General features: G+C 35.6%; 1 protein-coding gene and 1 pseudogene across 1 annotated transcript; both read left to right on the top strand.

Moving 5' to 3' along the window:
* The first annotated feature begins 5893 nt into the window (after nt 1-5893).
* LOC104104999 (uncharacterized protein At2g24330-like) lies at nt 5894-20872 on the top strand. The gene is made up of 6 exons (XM_009613228.4): nt 5894-6220; nt 9569-9844; nt 14177-14321; nt 19338-19447; nt 19724-20141; nt 20272-20872. The coding sequence occupies exons 2-6, from the start codon at nt 9572-9574 to the stop codon at nt 20535-20537; spliced, it is 1212 nt and encodes a 403-aa protein (XP_009611523.1). The 5' UTR covers nt 5894-6220; nt 9569-9571; the 3' UTR covers nt 20538-20872.
* Nucleotides 9853-14169, top strand: LOC104104998 (probable chlorophyll(ide) b reductase NYC1, chloroplastic; annotated as a pseudogene).
* Nucleotides 20873-21929: the final 1057 nt, after the last annotated feature.

Genomic DNA, 21929 nt, shown 5'->3' with positions numbered 1-21929 from the left:
CACTTGATTCTTAGTTTCAAGAGCTTCAACCTCTCTCTCTATTTCAAGATCTCCATCATCCACTGTGCTAGACTTAGTAATGCACATCTCTAGAGTATCTTCTACAAGCTTATCAAACTTGTAATTTTCAGCCAATTCTTCAACCACATCCAGCTTGAAACACGAGTAGGTGAACGCCTCGTCACTAGGTATTTCATTATCCTATTAATCTGAAATATCACTTTTTCACTACCTACTCTGAGCATAAGTTGTCCTTCATAGATATCAAGGATAGCTCTGCCTGTACATAAGAATGGCCTCCCCAGGATAAAAGGCACTTCCTTCTTCACCTCTAAATCCACCACAATAAAGTCTACGAGGAAAACAAATTTGTCCACTTGCACTAGAATATCCTCAATGATTCCCTCAGGAAAAATGGTGGTATGGTCAACCAGTTGTAGAGATACTGGTATTGATTTAATCACTCCAAGCTCACCTTGCAGTTTCCTGAATACAGATAGAGGCATTAGGTTTATAGAGGCACCAGAATTGCAGAGGGCCTTATCGAATTTTCCACTCCCCAACGAGCATGGTATGGTAAAGCTTCCTAGTTTTCCATACTTTTGGGGAATTTTATTTTGTAATATGGCACTGCAGTGGGCATTCAACTTGACCACAATTGTCTCTTCCAGTTTTCTCTTTCTAGATAAGATTTCCTTCAAGAACTTTGCATAAGCAGGCATCTGAGTGAGTACCTCCGTGAAGGGAATGTTCACATAGAGTTTCTTGAGCATTTCCAAGAATCACCCAAAACATTTGTCAAATTGTTTTCGCTTCATCTTGTGGGGGAATGGCAGAGCTGACATATGTCTACTTTCTTAAATCTCCATTTGTACCCTACTACTCTGACCTTTCTGCTCTTCACTTTTTTTCTCCACTGGTGTCTTCGCCTGATTTCTCACCATCTCGGGTCTAGCTTTCACCACTGGATCAACCAATGTTTTGCCACTTCTCAGAGATACAACTTTGATTGTTTCTTTTGGATTCTTTTCAGTGTCAGAAGACAAAGTCCCAGGAGTCCTCTCAGATAACATATTTGCAATTTGTCCCAATTGACTTTCTAAATTCCGGATGGTCGTGCCATGCTCTCGAGTGGCTGTCCCCCGAGTTTTAAATTTTTCATCTGATTTATTGATGAATGCCTTCATGATATCTTCCATACTAGACTGATTTGGTTGTTGTGGTTGGTATTGCTGTCTCTGATGGTTTTGGAAACTTGGTGGTCCTTGACATTGGGGCCTGGGATTATTTTGCTTCCATGAATTCAAGATTCCACTAGGTGAACTCCACGAAAAAACTGGATGTATTTGACCCATAACATTATAGTTATTACCGCCTTGGTAGTTTCCTCTATTAAAGTTCCCCACTGCGTTGACTTCCTTAGCTGATGCTTGACATTCATGTGTAGGGTATCCCAATCCACATAAGCCACATTTTGTTTGCGGCTCACTTTGTACCTTAGCTAATGTCAGCTTTCTTATCTCCTTAGCCATAGTGTCTAACTAGGCTTGCATGGATGTGTTAGGGTCCACCTGGTAAACCCCAATTGATTTTCTTCTATCATTACTCTCAGTCGGCCACTGGTTAGCATCCTCAGATAATTCATCAAGGATTAAGACAACCTCCTTTGGTGTTTTCTTCATTAGTGGACCTCCACATGCAGTATTCAGAGTTCGTCGCGAGGACGGTGTCAGTCCATCCCAAAAATCCTGGAGTTGCATCCACAAATCAATTCAATTGTGCTGATACTTTCTGACTATTTCCTTGAATCATTCCCAAGCTTCAAAAACCATTTTTGTCTCCTTCTGGCAGAAATTATAGATTTCCCTTTTGAACTTTCCTGTTTTTGCAGCCGAAAAGTACTTGTCAAGAAACTTCTTGGTCATATCTTCCCATGTCCTGATAGAACCTGTGGGTAAGCTACGAAGCCATTGCTTTGTGTCATCTTTCAGTGAAGAGGAAATGCCCTTAAGTAGACAACATCCTTTGATACTCCATTGTATTTAAAGGTGTTCATGATATCGTCGAAGTTCATCAAGTGAGTATTAGGATCTTCGTTCATCCCCCCTCTGAAAGTACATTTGTTATGGATAGTTTGAAGTAAGCCTTACTTCAATTCGAAGTTGTTTGCTTCTATGGGTGGGGGTCTAACACTTGACAGTCCTTGATTATATACGGGCCTGGCATAGTTACCCAATGATCTCCCAGTCCTGGGTGCTGCATTCTCGAACTGATCTTCAACCAAGGTTCGGTTTAGATTGAATCTTCGACCCCCATCATGGTTGACAGTCTTATCAACGATTCTTCGGGCTGCTTCTTGTTGTGCTGCTTCTCGTGCATCTAACTTTACTCCCCCCGTTTTCTCGATTTTCCATGTTATCATGAGTCAAAGGTCGAACCAAGAATTCTTCCATTAAGTCTTTTTCTTTTCTCAGTTGTCGCAGGCGTCTTTCCAGCTCTAGTTCGTAGGGTATCAATTCCATTGAAGAGGATCGCGTCATACACCAGAGAAATCAACCTGTATCCTGCACACAAGTGAGAAACTCGTGATGAACGAATTAAAAGTAAAAAAAAAAAACTAAATTCCTCAATTAGCACTACAAAATATTTCAACACTATTGATTGCCAATCCCCGGCAACGACACTAAAATTTGACGAGCGCAATACACACACTTAAATTGTGCTCGCTAGTCAAAGATAGTATAGTGTATTATCGTATCCACAGGGATTGGATTTAAACAGTCTTCTCGTAGTTTCCAGCTTGATTACTATCCAGGAGGATCAACAATTGAGATTTATATGCCTAAGGATTGAAATTAATTAAGAATCTAAAGCTATTGACTAGTGACTATCGAAACAAAGAATAAACAACTAAGGTTATCAGTGGGAGAAAATAGGGTCTTGACAAGATAGGTGCAAGATAATTATTCGGGATCTAACTCTAGATAATTTATTTTCAACGACCAAGTGAATCTCTCAAATTCACTCTATTATTAGTTCAAACTTTTAGCAAGAACTCCTCTCTCGATTAAGTCTTAACCTCACGATATGAACCAATTTAAGTACTGTGAAGATATGCAAGAATGCGTAGTGAATCGGTCTTTTGAAAAACTTCTTTCGATTATTTTTCTAAGTAGGTTTAATCAATGATTCAACAAGTCTCTTTCGATTACTTAGAAGAATCTATGAAGTTAACGAATAATATAATGCAAAGATATCACAAGGCATGCCTCTTTCGATTACAAGAACAAATGAATATATATGCAGCAATTAAATCTTTCAAAAACTATTCAAATACATAAAAATAGAGTTATGATCCATAAATAATCATCAATACACAAAATCTAGTCAAAACCCAAAAGGATCTACTCCATAGACATGGAGAAGTTCTTCACAATTGGAACTAAAGTATAGGAAAACATAAATTCAATCCAAACCCGGATCTTGAGTGAGGAAGGAATAATGGATTCCTTGTGCTTGTATTCTTCCAATTCCTATTTTGCCACTATAGATCCAAATTTCCCCCATAAAAGTCCAGATCCCCTGTTTTAATCAAGTTGGGCTTCATATAGATCCAAAAGAGTCATCTCTGAAATTACAAAAATAGGCCTGGGAGGAGTTTCCGGAGTTAGACGTGTGCGACCGCGCACCTTGACCAGTGTACTGCTCTACTTGCACGCCCAGTGCGCAATCGTGCACCTGGGTAGCCTCCTGCTCAATTCTTCGTTTCTCTCGTTAAGTGCACTATTGTCCGTTGATCCCCGAACACGATCCAAACTATATCTTTGGGCTTTTACTCACACTTCAAAGCTCCATAATAGCTTGAATTCATTCAATAACATCTACAAAGCATGGAATCACTCCTACAAGACATAAAACGCATAATTAGTGCAAAACACTAGCGATTAAAGCTCAAACTCAATTAAAGTGCAGTAAATTAGAGTGTAATAGGTGATAAAAATACGCAATTATAGCCTACCATCATTAGTATTTGTGACTCGAGCTTAATAATGGTGTTTATATGTGTAAGAGTTAATTGGACGTGATTTGGCAAGCTTGTATGCAAATTGAAGTAAAAAAAAAAGAATTTGGAGAGAGTATGACTTTGGTGCCCAGGTTCGCGCCACACAACAACCAAAACACTAAGGCAACAGAGCACAAAAGTGGAAAAAGTTCGGTGAGGTTCGCGCCAGGCACAAAGCAGAATGCCCAAGGGCGGATTTCGTCCTATTTCGGCTAGGACTTGGTAGTTTCAACCATACAGGCCCCCAACATGTATAAAAGGGGTTCTAAACCTATTTTAGGGGAGATGCATTATTGGAGAAGAAAAAGGCCGCGGGAACACTTGGAAGTAAGGGATCACAAGAGTTTTCTCTCCGTTATTCTTCCTTAATCTATAATTTAATGCTTTCAATTAATATCATGATTCTTAGTGTGGTTATGAGTAGCTAAATTCTTTTATCTAGGGTTTGATGAAACCTTTTGGAGGATGATTTTCTGTTGCGTTTAATTTAATTTTGCCATTGGATTTTATCTACTTGTTCAACTACGTGATTATCTTAGTTGATTGAAGGGCCCTCAATTGACTGTCTTGAGATCTTTTTTTTTATTCTCCGGCATGTGCCTATTTAGTGTGTGTTACTTAGAAAATGGTACATATTTAGGTAGTTATTGAACAACATCACTCCTACCGTATGTGAGAAATCAATACGAAGGGTTTAAAGATGAGATTAGGAATAACAAAACCTTAGTGCGATTTTAGTGAGCGGTGCCAGCTAGCGTAGTTCGGAAGAATACATCTAGTAAATTGTGGTAGTTGCTCGAAAGAGAATTACGACACCCGAAGTACTCACGATCGGTAGAAAATACTTAAGCGAATTTATAGAAAATGTAGCGGGGATGATTCCGATAATTGGGGAAATCATAACTCTAGGCTTCCTTAATCTTGTCTCCAACCCTTTAGTTACTCTAGTTGTTAATTTACTACTTTAATTTGCTAGTTATTTAGTTAGAAAATAAAATCTTAATATTTATAGTTTAGAAATTATTCGAACTTGTTTTCTTAGTGATACTTAACAGTTACAGCAAAATCTTAGTTCTCTGTGGGATTCGATTCGAACTCTTAGACCGGATTATATTTGCATCGATCGTTTAGTCCTTTTTATAAGGCATAATTGAGCATGATCAATAACTATCATTCTAAGAAAAAAAAAGAAAAAACTAAAAGAATTTTAGACTTTTGCTGTTTTTCTTTTTTCACCATCTGTTAAAATACATTATTATGTTGTTCCTACTAATTTGCTAAAACTTTTACAGATTAAATTACAACATTAATATTAAATAACCAATAACGAAACATAGATAACTAATTAATGATTTAATAAAAATTTGGAAAACATTTAAATTTTCTTTAGTACTATTTGAAATTACTCAATTATTATCTTTTGTTGCATCAAAAAACTTCATTATTAGCAAATCGTCTCATATTTATTCTTGTCGTTAATATAACTTCAGATTTACCATTTATAATTTACAGTTATTCTTTGTGAGATACGTTGTGCAAATTGTATTAACAGTCAAGTTAACTACGTGTGACTTATAAGTTACGATTTTGAGCCGTGGAATCAGCCACTAATGCTTGTATCGGATAGATTGCCTATATTATATCTTTTTGGATTTGGCTTTTGCCCAATATTGTGTGAACGCGTGGTACTTTGTTCACCGGGCTGCTTTTATGCTGTGACAAGTTTAAAGACAAAAACGAAACTTTTTGTTAATTGTAGGTAATATTAGATCGATTACCATAATACAAGGCTAATTTGACCTTTTCCTGATATAGAAGTTGAATTGATGACCTCATAGCTAAGGATGTTTCCCGAAATTGGTTAAAAATATACATATGTGAGGCGTCAGGCGAGTATCTCTTGTATGATTCTACCATTTCCCCCTTTTGTAATATGTTGGAGAGTGACAGAGAGAGAAAGTGACGGCGCCAATTCAGCAATCATCGTCATCATTTCCTTCTCCCCCTTCTTTAATTCTTTCTTATTCTGATTTATTATTGCTGGACTTGGCAACCACAACGCATATCTATGCAGTCGCCGCCTCCTCTTTTTTAATTCAGCATTATCGCACTACAGCTCTGAAATTGATCTCCTTCGGCAATCGACTCTGGAACCAGGTAATAGCCTTCGCGCAGAATTTGGCTAATTTGATGACTGCGTTTCACTGTTAGCCTAAATTTGATTTAACGTATTGGTTTTCTGTTGAATTGTTAAATTCTTTTTGTTGGATCGTGCAATTGTTTTTCCTGTGTTCCTTGTTTTGCTGATGAATTTTTTTAATACGGAAGTGCTGGTTCATCTCTCGAAGTTGCTATATATATAGTGGACTGATGAAGAAAACATAGTTCTTACGGTTAGATTAAATTAATCTGCCTAGTGCCTGCTTATGGGTTCTGAACCTGTTAAAACATAGGAATATTCTTTTTCCACGTTAAATATTCCTTATCATAGAGTAGACTCTGAAGATTAACTGTTAGTAGCTATGTTATTGAGAGATTATGCATAATTTGGAATGTGTTAGGATCGGGAACTCGGGTAGTGCGGAATTTAGCCAAACAACGGTATAACAACAATAACAAAGACAATGGAAGTTGATAACAATGATAATTAAAGCATATAAATAAGACACAAATTTAACATGGTTCGGTCAAGTGACCTACGTCCACAAGCGGAGAGGAACAATTTCACTATACCAACAAGAGTACAAAAGAGAGTACAAAATTAGAGTAAATACTCTAATTAATCCCAAATACCCTAAGAGAATAACCTCACAAGATTACTCCAAAGAAAGGGTTAACACAAGTGCTTCCCAACACTTAACTCTCATACAAAATACTCTTAATAAGGGAGGAAATGAAGAAATAAGAAATGAAGACTCAAGTCTTGTTGGTGTGTTTAAAATGAACTAATAGCCTTCCCTTTTATAGGCAAAAAAGTCTTGGCCTCTTAGGTGTGAAAGAAGAGATACAATTTGTGCAAATGATGTCCACCACACAATGCAATATTTTTGGGTCCAAAAGAATATTGCCAACAAAGTCTACACTTTGCAAAGATGTTTATACTTATGTGAGATGGACTCCATTAGCCAAAATATTGGCCATATTATAAATCTCCACTTTGGCCTAATTTTGGATGATATAGTAAAATTGCTCCACCCTCTCCGCAAAAGCCCCAATGGACATATGTTAAAATTTAACGCCATCAAAATCAGACAAGTTGTCTGATACCGAAACTGTAGTAGGGCCTATAACAGTGGATCCCAATAAAATATACAACGAACCAGATATGTGTGCTTTCTTGATCACAAGAGCACCATGAGAAACTTTCAGAACTCCACCTTCACTTGTGTACTTAACCCAAAAGATTCCAGAGTGCCCAAAGAGATGAGATTTTTCTTCAAGTCAGGAACATGTCTAACATCGGTGAGAATTCTCACCACACCATCGTGCATTTTGATTCGGATTGTACCTTTTCCAAAAACTTTGCAGGCAACATTGTTGCCCATCAAGACAACTCCACCTCCAATAGATTCATATGTGGTAAATAAATCCCAATTTGGACACATATGATAAGAACAACCCGAATCTAAAATCACTCATTGTTAGATTTGAAACTATTATTAGTTGCTAAAAAAATAGTTCCCTCAGTCTCATCAGCAACTACACTTGCTTCGTCAGTGTCAGTATTTTTGTGCTCATTTTTCCTTTCCTTATGTTTTTCTTTATTTTTCAGCTTATAGCATTCATAGATAATGTGACCTTTCTTATGACAATAGCGACCCTCTAAATTATTATATCTGGATATGGAGTCGGATTTGCCCCTAATAAACAAGCCAACTTCCGCTCGAGTTCCACTAGCTTCTCCAGTAATATCACTATCTATATGTTCTTTTGATTTTAAGATAGATTTAATATCGTTATAAGAGATATTATCCTTTGCATAAATCATAGATGCTTAAAAGATAGGGTAGAGAACAAAGCAGTAACACGGCTTGATCCTCATCTTTAATTTTAGCATCTATATTATTCAAATCCATAAGAATGGAATCAAAGGTATCAAGATGAGAGAGAATAGAGGTACCTTCACCCATATGAATTGTATAAAGCTTCTGCTTCATGTAAAGTCTATTTTTCACCGTCCTCTTCATATATAAGGTTTTCAATTTTTCCCACATGCCTTTGGCTGTGGTTTCTACAGAAACTTCATGTAAAACTTCATTTGAGAGATTTAAGATGATACCTGATTTTGCCTTTTTATCTATGATGGCAAACTCCTCGTCCGTCATTTTATCCGGCTTCCTCTCCTTTCCTTGCAACGCCAAGTCTAAGCCATCCTGAATTAGGATAGCTTCCATCTTTAACTGCCACATTCCGAAGTTTGCACTTCGGTCAAATTTCTCAACATAGGTCTTTGTTAGAGTCATTTTGACTATTGAAACTAACCCGGTTAGATCCGGCTCTGATACCAATTTTTTAGGATCGGGAACCCGGGTAGTGCGGAATTTAGCCAAACAACGGTATAACAACAATAACAAAGACAATGGAAGTTGATAACAACGACTATTAAAGCATATAAAGAAGACACAAATTTAACGTGGTTCGGTCAAAGTGACCTACGTCCACAAGCGGAGAGGAGCAATTTCACTATACAAACAAGAGTACAAAAGAGAGTACAAAATTAGAGTAAATACTCTAATTAATCCCAAATACCCTAAGAGAATAACCTCACAAGATTACTCCAAAGAAAGGGTTAACACAAGTGCTTCCCAACACTTAACTCTCATACAAAACACTCTTAATAAAGGAGGAAAGAAAGAAACAAGAAATGAAGACTCAAGTTTTGTTGGTGTGTTTAAAATGAACTAATAGCCTTCCCTTTTATAGGCAAAAAAGTCTTGGCCTCTTAGGTGTAAAAGAAGAGATAGAACTTGTGCAAATGATGTACACCACACAATGCAATATTTTTGGGTCCCAAAGAATATTGCCAACAAAGTCTACACTTTGTAAAGATGCTTGTGCTTATGTGTGATGGACTCCATTAGCCAAAATATTGGCCATATTACAGAATGAATAATTGCACTTGATATTTAATTGGCAATAAAGAACTCAGCTGGATGTCATTGGCAAATGGTAGAAGCATTTTCAAATGTTTCAAATGACTATATAGTGGGGAGGAGAGGAGGTATGAAGGAAAAGAAAGGAAAATGGGGTTTGAAAAATTTTTAATAAGTATCTTTTAATGTTAAAACTGACCAAACGGTGCATAGAGAAGGAGTAGGCGTAATCTTTCGTAATTTTGTTGGTACTGTATAATGTTAATTTTATGTGTACTAATAAAACATTACATTTTTACATAAATGTTCCTATGGCCTATCATTCCCCGCTCATTGTGTTGGTCTTCCCTCATACCATAAACATAAAACATGTATGTGAAAAACGATTCATGGTGTTGGTCTTTTCTTGAAGGAAATGGCTACAGCGTCTGAAAAAGATCTTGGTGATACTACTGGCACTGCACCTGTCACATCTACAGATAATGAAGCAAAGACAAAAACGAAAAAGAAGAAAGGATTATTGTCAAGAATATGGAATGGTCTATTTGGTTCACACAAAGATGACTTTGAGAAGAGATTGCAAAATATTTCCAAGGAGGAGGCTGCTGTTATTGCCAGAATAACAAAACGATCTCATCGTTGGAGAAGGATGACTAGGCATCTCATTATACTTTCTGTACTTTTCGAGGTAATGCTACCATTTTGTATTCTGCTGTTCTAATGTGTCCTGAATAACAGGGGAAAAAAACCTGAAATTCTTTATCCTGAAATATCTCTACCTTTCCAAAGCCTTCTGAAAAATCTCTACCTTTCCAAAGCCTGCTGAAAAATCTCTACCTTTCCAAAGCCTTTGAATTCTTTCTTTTTGTTTGTGTATCTTGCCGTTAATGATCACTTGACATTTGACATTTGACATTTGACATATTCAGTTTGTCTTCTTTTACTGGGGAAAGTTATCTCCTTTATATTCAGGTTTTGTTGCCACAACATGTTATGAGAAGTTTCTAACTTCTCTATATCAAAATTTAAATAGTATAGTCAGTAGATTTACTCAAAGATAAATTTCTCCTAACCCTTGGAAGAAAAATGTTAGCTGTTTTGGGGCAGAGAAGTGTTAGAATAATTCTTGCTAAAAGATATAAACTATGTTATGATGTAAATGGCTCTTCTAGATTTAGTAGAGGGAATGGGATTCTTTGACTGATTTGTGGTGTTTCTTGTGGCCGAAATAATAGAGAAAATGGTCTTTTGTGGGTTAAGAATAACAGAAAGGTTCGTTGCCAATTTGAGATTGTTCTGGTTTGTGAAAATTGAAAAGTGACTTAGAACATAACTGTGTTGTTCTAAGGATGGATACTGATTTATGATGTTAAGTGCTGGGTAAAGTGAAGAGACTCTTAAATGGAAGAATTTGATGGAATGAAATATGTTTAATTGCACAAAGCAAGTAGAAGAGAATGAGGGAAGAGAAATAATTTCCCACCTAATATTTCCTCGAATGAACCCCTAGGATGAGGGTGGGAGAGCATCCAAAGCAACTGCATTCTTCTGTTTAAGAAGCCATAGATATCATCTGATATTTCTCAACCACTGTTTTAGAACTTACGGAGGTGGATCTGAGCAGCTCACTTTCCTATACTTCAACAATGATGGCTAAATATTAAAGAAAACTACTCATGAGTCTCCGGCTGGTGCAACCTCTTTACCTATTAAAATGAATATTAAGAAAACTACGCATGACGTCACACAGTCCAAATCCAAACCCCAAAAAAATTGGATACATATTTCATGAAATCATACAAACCTTTGTAAACAAATAAGAAAAAGTGCACCAATTCTTTTATTTATCTGATAAATGGTTATGATGGCAAAGGTACACGTGTCAACACTAGAGTGCCACCACTACTACCACCGTAGCAGCGGCCACCCACCGCCGTCCAGGAATGTTCTCCCGCGAGTTGTGACTACGTGGGACCATTTGATTGTAAAGGGTCGTCGTATAATTGTTGTACAACCATGCAGGAGTTTTAAGTCTGAGGATGAATATGTGAAGGGAAGTGAAATCAAGAAACCTGTGAACAAATTGGTTGGAACTATTAGGTCTGCTGTGTGGAGTTGTTCGAAGCCGAGTTTGAGAACCACAAAGAAGTTTAAAGAAGCTATTCAGAAGTTGGAGGAGATATTATTCTTGTTGGCATTATATGTTGGAAGATATATCATCACAATGATGAGCACAGGTGTGTCATGTTCGTTGCATTTCAGCTGTTAGGTGGAGATAGCCAGATGAATGAGTTGATATGTTATAGCTGGCTTGGGGGAGTTATTTATCGGGACTATGATAGGCTTCAATTTGGTTTTGGATGAAGTTGTTCGAGCCGGGGTTCATAATGTCGTTATAACTGGAAGTACAAGGGGACTAGGAAAAGCTCTTGCCCGCAAATTTTTCCTTTCTGGAGACCGTGTCATTATTACCTCTCGCAGCCTATGTTGCTCGGACTCTCCAAAAGTGATGCCGCACCTGTGTCGGATCCTCCAAAAATACACTAAATTTGGAGGATCCGACACACACCCAACAACATTTTTGAAGAGTCCGAGCAACATAGCTCGCAGCCCTGAATCTGTCGATTTGACCATCAAGGAGCTTGAGGAAAATCTGAAGCAAGCTGTGAATGCTGCCACTGGTTCTGCTAGAAAAAAATTGGCAAATGCAAAAGTTGGTGGTATGGCTTGTGACGTCTCTGAACCTGTTGATGTTAGAAAGCTGGGCAAGTTTGCTGCAGATGAACTTGGTTACATTGACATTTGGGTAAACAACACTGGGACAAACAAAGGTTTTCGACCCTCGCTGCAGTTTACCGACAATGTATTCAAGAGATTGTCTCCACAAACCTGATTGGTTCTATACTATGCACTAAAGAAGCCATCCAAATCACGAGAACCCAAAGCAAAGGTGGACATGCCTTTAACATGGATGGTGCAGGTTCTGGAGGATCTAGCACCCCTCTAACAGCTGTCTATGGATCAACAAAACGTGGTCTCGGGCAGCTTCAATCATCCCTTCTGAACGAGTGCAAGCGGTCAAAAGTTGGAGTGCATACGGCCTCTCCGGGCATGGTCCTAACTGACCTTTTGCTGAGTGGCTCGACTATCCAAATAGACAAATGTTTAACATCATTTATGAAGATCCAGAGACAGTTGCTAGAACACTAGTACCAAGGATGCGGGTTGTAAAAGGAAGTGGAAGAGCCATCAATTAATTGCCTTAGTAACCACATGGTTGAGATGGGGCCGATGGTTTGATGATCGGGGAAGAGCACTGTATGCTGCAGAGGCAGATCGACTCTGTAACTGAGCTGAAAACAGAATACGCTTTCCGTTCACAGATGCCATGGAGATGTACATAGAGAATACTTGGATCTCTGTGTTCTCACTCTTGGTGGTGTGTGCATTCATGATACTATCAAGCACAGGTAGCACATAGACTGGACTTAGGTGCTAACCTCTATTGCCTCAAATAGTTTGGAAGATAGGAAGCCCATGAACAATGACGCATCTAACTCATGTCACTCCAGCGTCTAATTTGATCATAAAGGAAAACACGCATATCCTATTTGGATGGGTGCATGGATTTTACCGCTGCATCCATTGAATGCTTCAAAAATCATCTACGCTATGGCATGATAGTGTCAGTATATGATATTGGATGTACAGGAATTGACTTTGGTTAAGCGTAAAAATGAAGGTATTAGATACACATTTTAGCAAAAATCAATGTAAAAGTTATTGGTATTGTGATGTTCTAAACCATGGATCTCTTGAAACAAGTTTTTCGCCAAAAAAAAAAAAAAAACTCATGAGTCATAACTTGACGTCTAATACTGCATGAATCAAGATGAAGTATGGAAACATGAATGTTCAAATTAGAAGCCCATTGCCCAGTATTTTTAGGAACTCACTAGAAGATGCTAAAGTACTTAAATGGTATATGAACTCTCAATGAAGTGGGTTGAGAACCATGAGGTCTCAGGTTTAAATTCCAGCAGAGGAAAAATAGCTAGGTAATTTCTTCCCATTTGTCCAAGCTTGGTGGACAGAGTTACATGGTATTGTTGCTGGTGAGAGGTAGCAGGTATCCCATGGAATTAGTTGAAGTGCGCGCAAGCTGGCTCGGACACCACTGTTATTAAAAAAAACTGACGAAAGTTAAAATAACAACTAAAGTTAAAATAGAGAGATTGTTCAGGGAATGATGAAAAGTAGAGAAAAGATTCTCCTTTCTTCCACCTCATGTAGCATAAAGACTAACTGGTGCATCATGATACCTTATCAGGGAGCACCTTGGCCACGCACCTTTTCATTTTTCTCTGCCTATTTTGGAGGTTTTGCAGTGGAGAAATCACGCCTTGATGATTTATTTTTTTTGGTAATGCGACTTATAGTTCAGTTTGTGTAGTTTTGGAATGGCAATGATTCCGCAAAAGACTTGAACCAATGTTGAAGGTCGGGTGAAGGAGCTGTTTCAGGGGAAGGAGGAATAGGATATGTGAGAGACTAGTTAAAGGCGGGAAAACCCTTTTCTTTGTGATGGGATTTGAACCATTCAAATTTTGAATTCAGATTTAACGACCAATTTTCTAGTATAAAATTTCTAATTCCTTATTCCTATTTTCTAACATACTGATTCATAATGTTATGTTAACAATTAAAATTATTCGTCAAGTATATTTGGTGATGCTCTCCTAAAACAGAGCTTATGAGCTACGAGTTGCACACAGTAGCAGTTTAGTACATGCACGTAAGCGGCACGTTAATGAGGTGAAGTACCCAGCTTGTGCTGTTAACCGTGCCAGAGTCTATATTGAAATTGCACATACACATATGAGGAAACATATTTTTCATGTTGTGATCAATGTGTTTGATGTTATATGTATGTCAGTCTGCTCGAGTTTTTTTATCCCTTCACCACATATTATATTACATATTTACTTATGTGTGTAGTATTGAGGTTATCTCAATTCAGGTTATGGCAGTGGTTTATGCTATTATGATGACAAGATCACTCGTGCTAAACTGGAAAATGAGGGCATTGCGAGTATTACCAATGTTTCTATTGCCTGGCTCATCCTTCATTACATATTCAGCTCTCAGAAGCTTCACGAGGATGAGTACGTAGTTCAAGTTCTCTCAAAGTTCTCAAATAATTCTTTTTTCCCAATTCTAGCGTAGTTCCTTCCATTTTCTCTTTTTCTTTTTTCTTTTCCAGTGTGGCTAACCTTCATAACATTAGAAGATATAATTTGTCCTTTCTCATTTCTTTCTTTTCCTTCTAATGCTGGCAGTGGAAGTAGGGTTGGATTTCAGTGGGCAAAATTAGTAGATAACTGAGAGATAATGCAAGTATTTTTTTCTCAAGTTCTATTGTTAAAATTTCGAACCTACGGTTCACAACTCAATTTAACCTAGGGAAGAGCATCCCTTGTTATTTATACAATATGAGTTGACTTAATAAATGATAAAGCTAGGTAGATTGACTGCTGAGTGCTTACATGCCAATGGATTCACTAAGTAGAGTTTCAAAGAAGGCTGGTGAGGTTAGAAATAATATTAAGTTGTTAAAGTCAACTGCCTAGGCAGAAACATTTGCATTCAGTATTAGGTGGGTCGAACTTCTAGCTTCATTAGGTAGCTTTCATAAAGTTTTTAGATAGACACGACTTTTTTGTTTTTTGCCGCTCTTTTGAATAGATAATGTTGCTCATTTTGTTTAATAGATTGAGATTACTTCTAGTAATTTTTTTTCCCCATTTATTAGTATCTCTCTCTCTCTCTCTCTCTCTCTCTCTCTCTCTATATATATATATATATATATATATATATATATTATTATAAAAGCATGAATATAATGTTAGTTTACAAAAATAACCTTTTAATATTAAGCATAGTGACTCACAATAAAAGGACATAACCGAAATTCTACACATTAGCCTTGTACTCCTATTAGTTTTAGGACATAATACAGGTTATAAATCCTACATGATTACCTTTAGAAATTCTATTAGTATAATCCTAATACTTTTAGCCATGTAATCCTATTACTTTTAGGATATACTTCTTTAAAAAATCCTATTACTAATTTAATTTGAAAACGTATTATATTCTTCAATTACTAATTTAATTTGAGAATGTATTATATTGTCCAAATCCATTTAAAAAAAGGAGAGCTTATATTATTATAAAAGTACGAATACAATATTGATAGGCCAAAATAGCCCTAAAATATTAAATAGAAGAACTCATAGGGAAAGGACATAACTGTAATAACTTTTTTTTTGGACTACAATAACTTCTATGTTAATTTAAAAATTTAAAAATTAATAAAATTTTGTCTATTTAATTCTTATTAAAAATATGTAGGAAGGTTTGATAAAATCAATTTCATAAGAATCCTCTATATTTGTAATATGTTATCGCTCGATAATATCCAATACTAAGAAAAAAATAAAAGTAATGTTAAATGGACTACATAAAGCGTTGAAATTGAGAGAAAAAATCCTCACGATAATATATTTTTACATTATATTTGAACTGTTTTCCTACTCAAATAATATTTTATTATTATTGATTTCTATATTGAAAAATATACCTAATTATTAAAGAACAACTAAGAATTTTTTTATGAATATAAATGTGAGAAAGAGAAAGAAAAAGGTTGGTAAGAGTCAATACCATTAGTGATTTTGCAAACATAAAGATCTAAAAGTGGAATGTCAGATCGATCTTTTTACTCTTTGAAAATAGAATTTATGGTGGATAAAATTATAATTACGATTAAATATTCAAAACAAGAGATGAACTAAAATTAAGAATCTGAATCAAAAGAAAATAAATTATTTTATTATGTTAAGACCAAATAATCAAAATTTCAATTAATTATTTAGCAAAAGAATCATTGTAATTATTTTTTAAATTCATCATATGAGTAAAATTATTTTTCAAGTTAAAAAAAATATCTTATGGTACATAAATTTATTCCATAAAAAGAGCGTTAGAGAGTTAAAAAAAATTAGACCACAAAGTAAAAAATATTAATATAGTATTAAAAAGTCCATACAAATGATTGAGAAAGCACAATCAAAGTTAAATCCTGAACAAAAACAAGCTTTCAAGACTATATTATAAAGAGTCGATTCTGGTATAGCGGGATTATCCTTTGTAGATGCCTCCGCCGGAATCAAAATAATATTCTTATGTCATGCATTACTTGGAAATGTCAGATCAAGATGCATGATACAGTTAGCAATAATAACAAGTGGTGTACCATCAACGATTTCATTATGAGGTCGTACAACTCACTTTAGATTTGATATATCTCTTCGAACAACTGAAATAATCATCACAAATATATCAAAGCAGAGCAATAGTGCTAAATTTATAAGGAAATCCAAATTGATAATATGGGATGAAGGGCATATGGCTAAGCGTCAAAGAATCGAACAATTGCCTAGAGTTTTAGAGATATATTGGATATCAATGAACCGTTTGGTGGAAAAGTAATAGTTTAGGAGGTAATTTCTGTCATGTATTATCAGTAGTTCCAAAATCGACAAAAGCAGAGACTGTAAAAGCTAGCTTGCCAAAATTATACTTATGGCCTCAAATGAAAAAGATTCAAATGACAAAAAATATAAAAGTAAGAACAGATCCAATATTCAGTGACTTCTTGCTTCTAGCTGAAAACCAAGAAGAGCACCCCATAATAAATGATTTGGTTCTTCCAGAACATTTGGTTATCAACCCCAAGGGTAATAATAGTGTATTTAATAAGAATAATATTTTCATCATTAGATTAAAATGCAATTTGTGCAAATTAAATGATGGAAATTAACTTAGCTAGCAGAAATGAATATGTTGATCAACTAAATAACAGGTTGATTGCTAAGTTTTGTGGTAAAAACAAAATATGTTTTAGGTTCAACTCAGCATAAGATGATCAATACCAAAATTACTACCAAGAAGAATACTTAAATACTTTAATATCAAATGGCCTTCTACCATCCAGGTTTGCTGTCAAGTTTATTATTTCTTACTTATGTTAGTGTCACCATATATATAATAGACTAAGTTAAAATTGATCTTCCATTGCATATAGGTTGATTTTGAAGAAAAATATGCCCGTCATGCTACTGAAAAACTTAGATCCGCCGAATAGCTTATGTAATAGTACACAGTTAGTATATAGAAGTTTTGACAATAAAGTCATACATGCAGAAATTATGATATTGGTCAACGTGCTTCTAAGTATGTGTTTATCCCCGAAATTAACTTTCGTCTTCCAAAACTAAAGAATATCCTTTTAAATTTGTATAAAAATAATTTTCAATATGTTTATGTTTTGTAATTATAATAAATAAAGCACAAGGACAAACATCCTAAATATTGGACGATATTTACAACAATATATTTTCTTGCACGAATAACTATATGTTGCACTTTTAAGAGGGATATTAATATCGACAACAAGAGTTCTGGTTATGGCAGAACAACCAAAGCATTAGAAGGAAACATGCACAAAAAAAATCGTCTACAAAGAAGTATTCGGTAAGGTACCATCATATTAGATGCCTTTAAACTATAATACATAATTATCTAATTAACATGACTAAATTGATCATTTTTGTAAGTTCTGATGTTGTCCTTTCATTTTGAATTCACGTATTATGCTAATGTAATAATATTTTTCGACATTTAGATGATTGTTGTATTATTATATATAAAATTTCTCTCATTAATTAAAATTTTTTCTTCCTTCATATAAGTAAATATTTAAATCATCGTGTGTCATTATTAACGTGCAACGCACGTTTATAGATACTAGTATATATATATATATATACTGGTGCTTTGTATCAGAAAGATTGATGAAATATATCTATCAAACAGTCTCTTGTTTAGTTTATCAACAAATTACCTTGGTTGGTTTCGCCTGCTGAAGATGTTTGATTAATAGTCGGGTAATGGACTGTTTGTAGTAGAGAACATATATTAATACATAAGTAAACAAATCAATAATAAATAGTCAAATACAATATATATTTATCATGTTAAATGCAATGAAATTTCTATTCTGGCATTTCCTAAAATTTCTTCTAAGATCATGTTGTATCTTAAAGATAAAATAAACGGGATTCTGGTGATTTTACATTTGAGAAGTTCTGAAGGTCAAGAGAATCAATGAAGTTATATGTTAAAGTATTTCTAAATTTACAATATATTTCTAGATTCACAATATCTGCGTGCTGAAACAATTTTGAATCTGGTCAATTTTTCTTTAAAGTAACTTTTGATCTTGGTTCAAAGGGAATTTGCTGGTAGAGAGGATCCTTAATAAATATGGATCTTCATGTTCACCTTCTCCTTTGGAGCATGGAGAGCATGCTCTCATGTTATTCTAGTTGGCATAATATTTGGTAAGCTGACTTTGTGACTCTGTGTAGCTCAGACCATTTTTTGCCGTTTATTCCGGGTGTCATCTTTATAGTATGTTGGAACCCTCTGAAATTTTTAACTTTACCTATCCGAAACAGACGGCCTATGGAAAATGTGTTTGATTGGATGTTATATGATAGAATGGACTACTACTAAGTATGGTGGGAAGACTGGAAAGGCTTGATCCTCATAAAAAAAGACTGAAATAGCTTCATGCTACTTGTTGGCAATGGTGGTTCAGAGGGTACGAGAAGATAGAAAAGAGACCATGGAATTTCAAGTGAAAGTTAGTGGCGGTAGAAGATGGAAATCTCGTTTGCATTTTCTTCTCAGGAAAACTAGAAGCGAAAAGGTAGAACATCAGGACAAAACCCTGCTTATAACAATAAAGCACCAACAACATACAACAACTCCTCAACATTGAGCTTCTCTCCTTTCTGTGTTTCTCTTGAGGACGTGTGCATTGAATTGTTAAGAGTAACTTCAGTTTGGCAATCAGATGAATATTTAAAGACTCCAGGGAATGTGAAAGTCAAAGGAGTCTTCAACCAAGTCCTTTTGATCACCTCAAACGATATTCATTGTAAACATTGTTTAAGAAGTTGCTGAAGATTCATACTATTGATGCTTTTGCCTTAGAATGAATTATATTTTTTTGATTTTCAATTTTAAACCCTTCACGTGTGGCCTTGCAGATGAACGCAAGGATCAGAAAACTTTGGAAAGGCTTCAAGCTGAAAGGCAAGTCAAGATTGATGAACTCAAAGAGAAAACAAATTACTACTTAATGCTGCAGCTCATTCAGGTAATAACAATATGCGAGTTTTAGGGCTTCTACGGAGCTCTTTGCAGATAAGTTAACCTTGCAATTGCATTAGGCAGCACATTCAGGTGATAGCAATATGCCAGTTTTATGGCTTGTGCTAAGCTAGTTACAGATAAGTTATCATGCAGGTGCATTAGGGAAGACATGTTTATAACCTTTTTTCACTCCTTTCTCTTCACCTCTTTTACAAAGCGCCTTTATGTCCCAAGTCGGTATGAGATGCTTGGGATTTCATTGTTCAGATCTTTTATGCAGAGGTATGACCCTGACCCAGCATCTAAGGCAGCTGCAGCCACTGTGCTTGCATCCAAGCTCGGTGCAGATACTGGGTTGAAAGTGTATTTGGGAGATGAGTCTAAGCCTAATGCCCCTGCTGGAAAGAGCAATGATGTAGAAATCGTGCAGTCTGCTGGACTGAGAAATAGGAAGCAAGCCAGATCTGGTAGCCCAGAGAGTGCTGCATTGGATCATTCTGAAGGAGAAATGATTCATGATGTACAGCATGAAGGTTCTAGTATGAACCAACATCAGCAAATGGTTGTCAACCATTACAATCCAACAGGTTCAAGCACACTAGACGGGGGATGGCTTGCACGAATTGCAGCATTGCTTGTGGGAGAGGATCCAACCCAATCTTATGCTCTTATCTGCGGAAATTGCCATATGCACAATGGTAAGATCCGATGATATGACCATTGGCCCATATATAGCAGTGTGGGTTTCACATAACAAATAGTGAATTACGTAGTCACTATAAGAAAACGGAAAAAGGTGTATAATAAAACTTCTTCCGTTGTTTGCAGGACTTGCTAGGAAAGAAGACTTCACCTACGTAACGTACTATTGCCCTCACTGCAATGCCCTTAATAGGCCTAGGCAACTTGATGATCATGCCTCTGGTTCCGGTACACCTAATATAGCATGCACAACCGTTGTGGCTGATGCTGATTTGGTCAAACAGGACGGTGGATCCACGGAGGAGAGAATCTCCGCAAGTAGCAGCCCTGTAGTAGCTGCCTCGGCAACAACAGAAGGTGACTTAATAGTCTCCAGTACTTCTAGCAGTTAATACGTAACAGCTTGAAAGGATTTGTGCAGGCAAAGTGATCGAATAACTATATATATATCTTGTAAACATCTAGTAGAAAAACAAAACTCAGTGATAGCTGCTTCCCCAGCTGCCTTTCCTCCTACCTCCTTAATATCCATTGTTTTGTAACTAATATTATTGCACATTTGGACCCAAAAGCATATTGTTACACATTTTAGGCTGTTAGAAGAGGTGTTGAATTTCGTTCCGGTTGCGGAATCCTGCAGTTTTCTTGATTCATTTGTTTAATTCATTCTCCGATGTACTTGGACAGATCTCGTCTCTTTTTATGTAATAAAAGTGGTTGCAGTTAACTTATTTGTCTCAAAAGAAGAAGAAAAATCTCTTGCTCCATTGGTCCTATTTTAAGGTCCCTTGCGGTGTTCGTTATATTTTGTTAGTCCATGCTATGTTAACTTTTATTTGATCTAATATTAGTTCTCTTCTACCGTTTGAGCTTACAAAGAATGATCATCGCGCGGTATAACCTGGTTAGTTACAGTAACTTCTCTTCCTTATCCAATCCTTTTGTGATGACTGTTGGATTTGACATTTTCAAGTTCAAATTGGACTTTCTGTATTTTCGGTTCGGCTCATTTCAAATAGGTTAGTATTTTGTATAAATTCCTCTTTCGGAAAACTTTTATAATTACCTATAGATTCATAAAATATTTCATAATCTATAACTAGTGATAAAATAATATATTCTACAACTAATACATGATAAATATATACCATAAAATACATTAGGTTACCAATATAACACAACTCATGATTATGCTGCCTCCTCCATAAAATAGGCACTCTAGCTTGGGATTCGTTCATTCTTTCGAATTCATTCTCCATCTTGTATACTTACAATAGAAATATTAGGTATATATTGTATACTATTATAAAGATAGAAATATTAAGTAGCTTGTCAACTACTCAAAAACCATACCTCATCCATACAATTATATATATATATATATATATATATATATATATATATATATATATATATATATATATATATATATATATAGAGAGAGAGAGAGAGAGAGAGAGAGAGAGAGAGTATATATTAGGGATATGAAAAGTGGTATATAATTTTTTTATAAAAAGTTAAAATTTTGAAATAATTTGTATTTATGTAATATTTTAAAAATGGTTGTAATTCATTTAAATTACTTGTAAAAATGTTAGTATTCTGTATAAATTCCTCAGTCTAATATTGGTAAACTCATTCAACAGTCGAATAGTCCACGATTCAACTCAGCCAGCTTAAACAAATTTGATCAGGCCCAAATAATGTTCTATCCAAGCTCAAGCCTAACGTTTGGTGTAAACTCAAACGCTATGTTCAAAAAAATTGATAGCAGCATTCCTTAA

The sequence above is a fragment of the Nicotiana tomentosiformis genome, chromosome 6, assembly GCF_000390325.3.
Source record: "Nicotiana tomentosiformis chromosome 6, ASM39032v3, whole genome shotgun sequence".
In the NCBI taxonomy this organism is placed as follows: Eukaryota; Viridiplantae; Streptophyta; class Magnoliopsida; order Solanales; family Solanaceae; genus Nicotiana; species Nicotiana tomentosiformis.
Note: the sequence above shows the minus strand (reverse complement) of the source record. Positions and strands in the feature narration are given on the sequence as shown.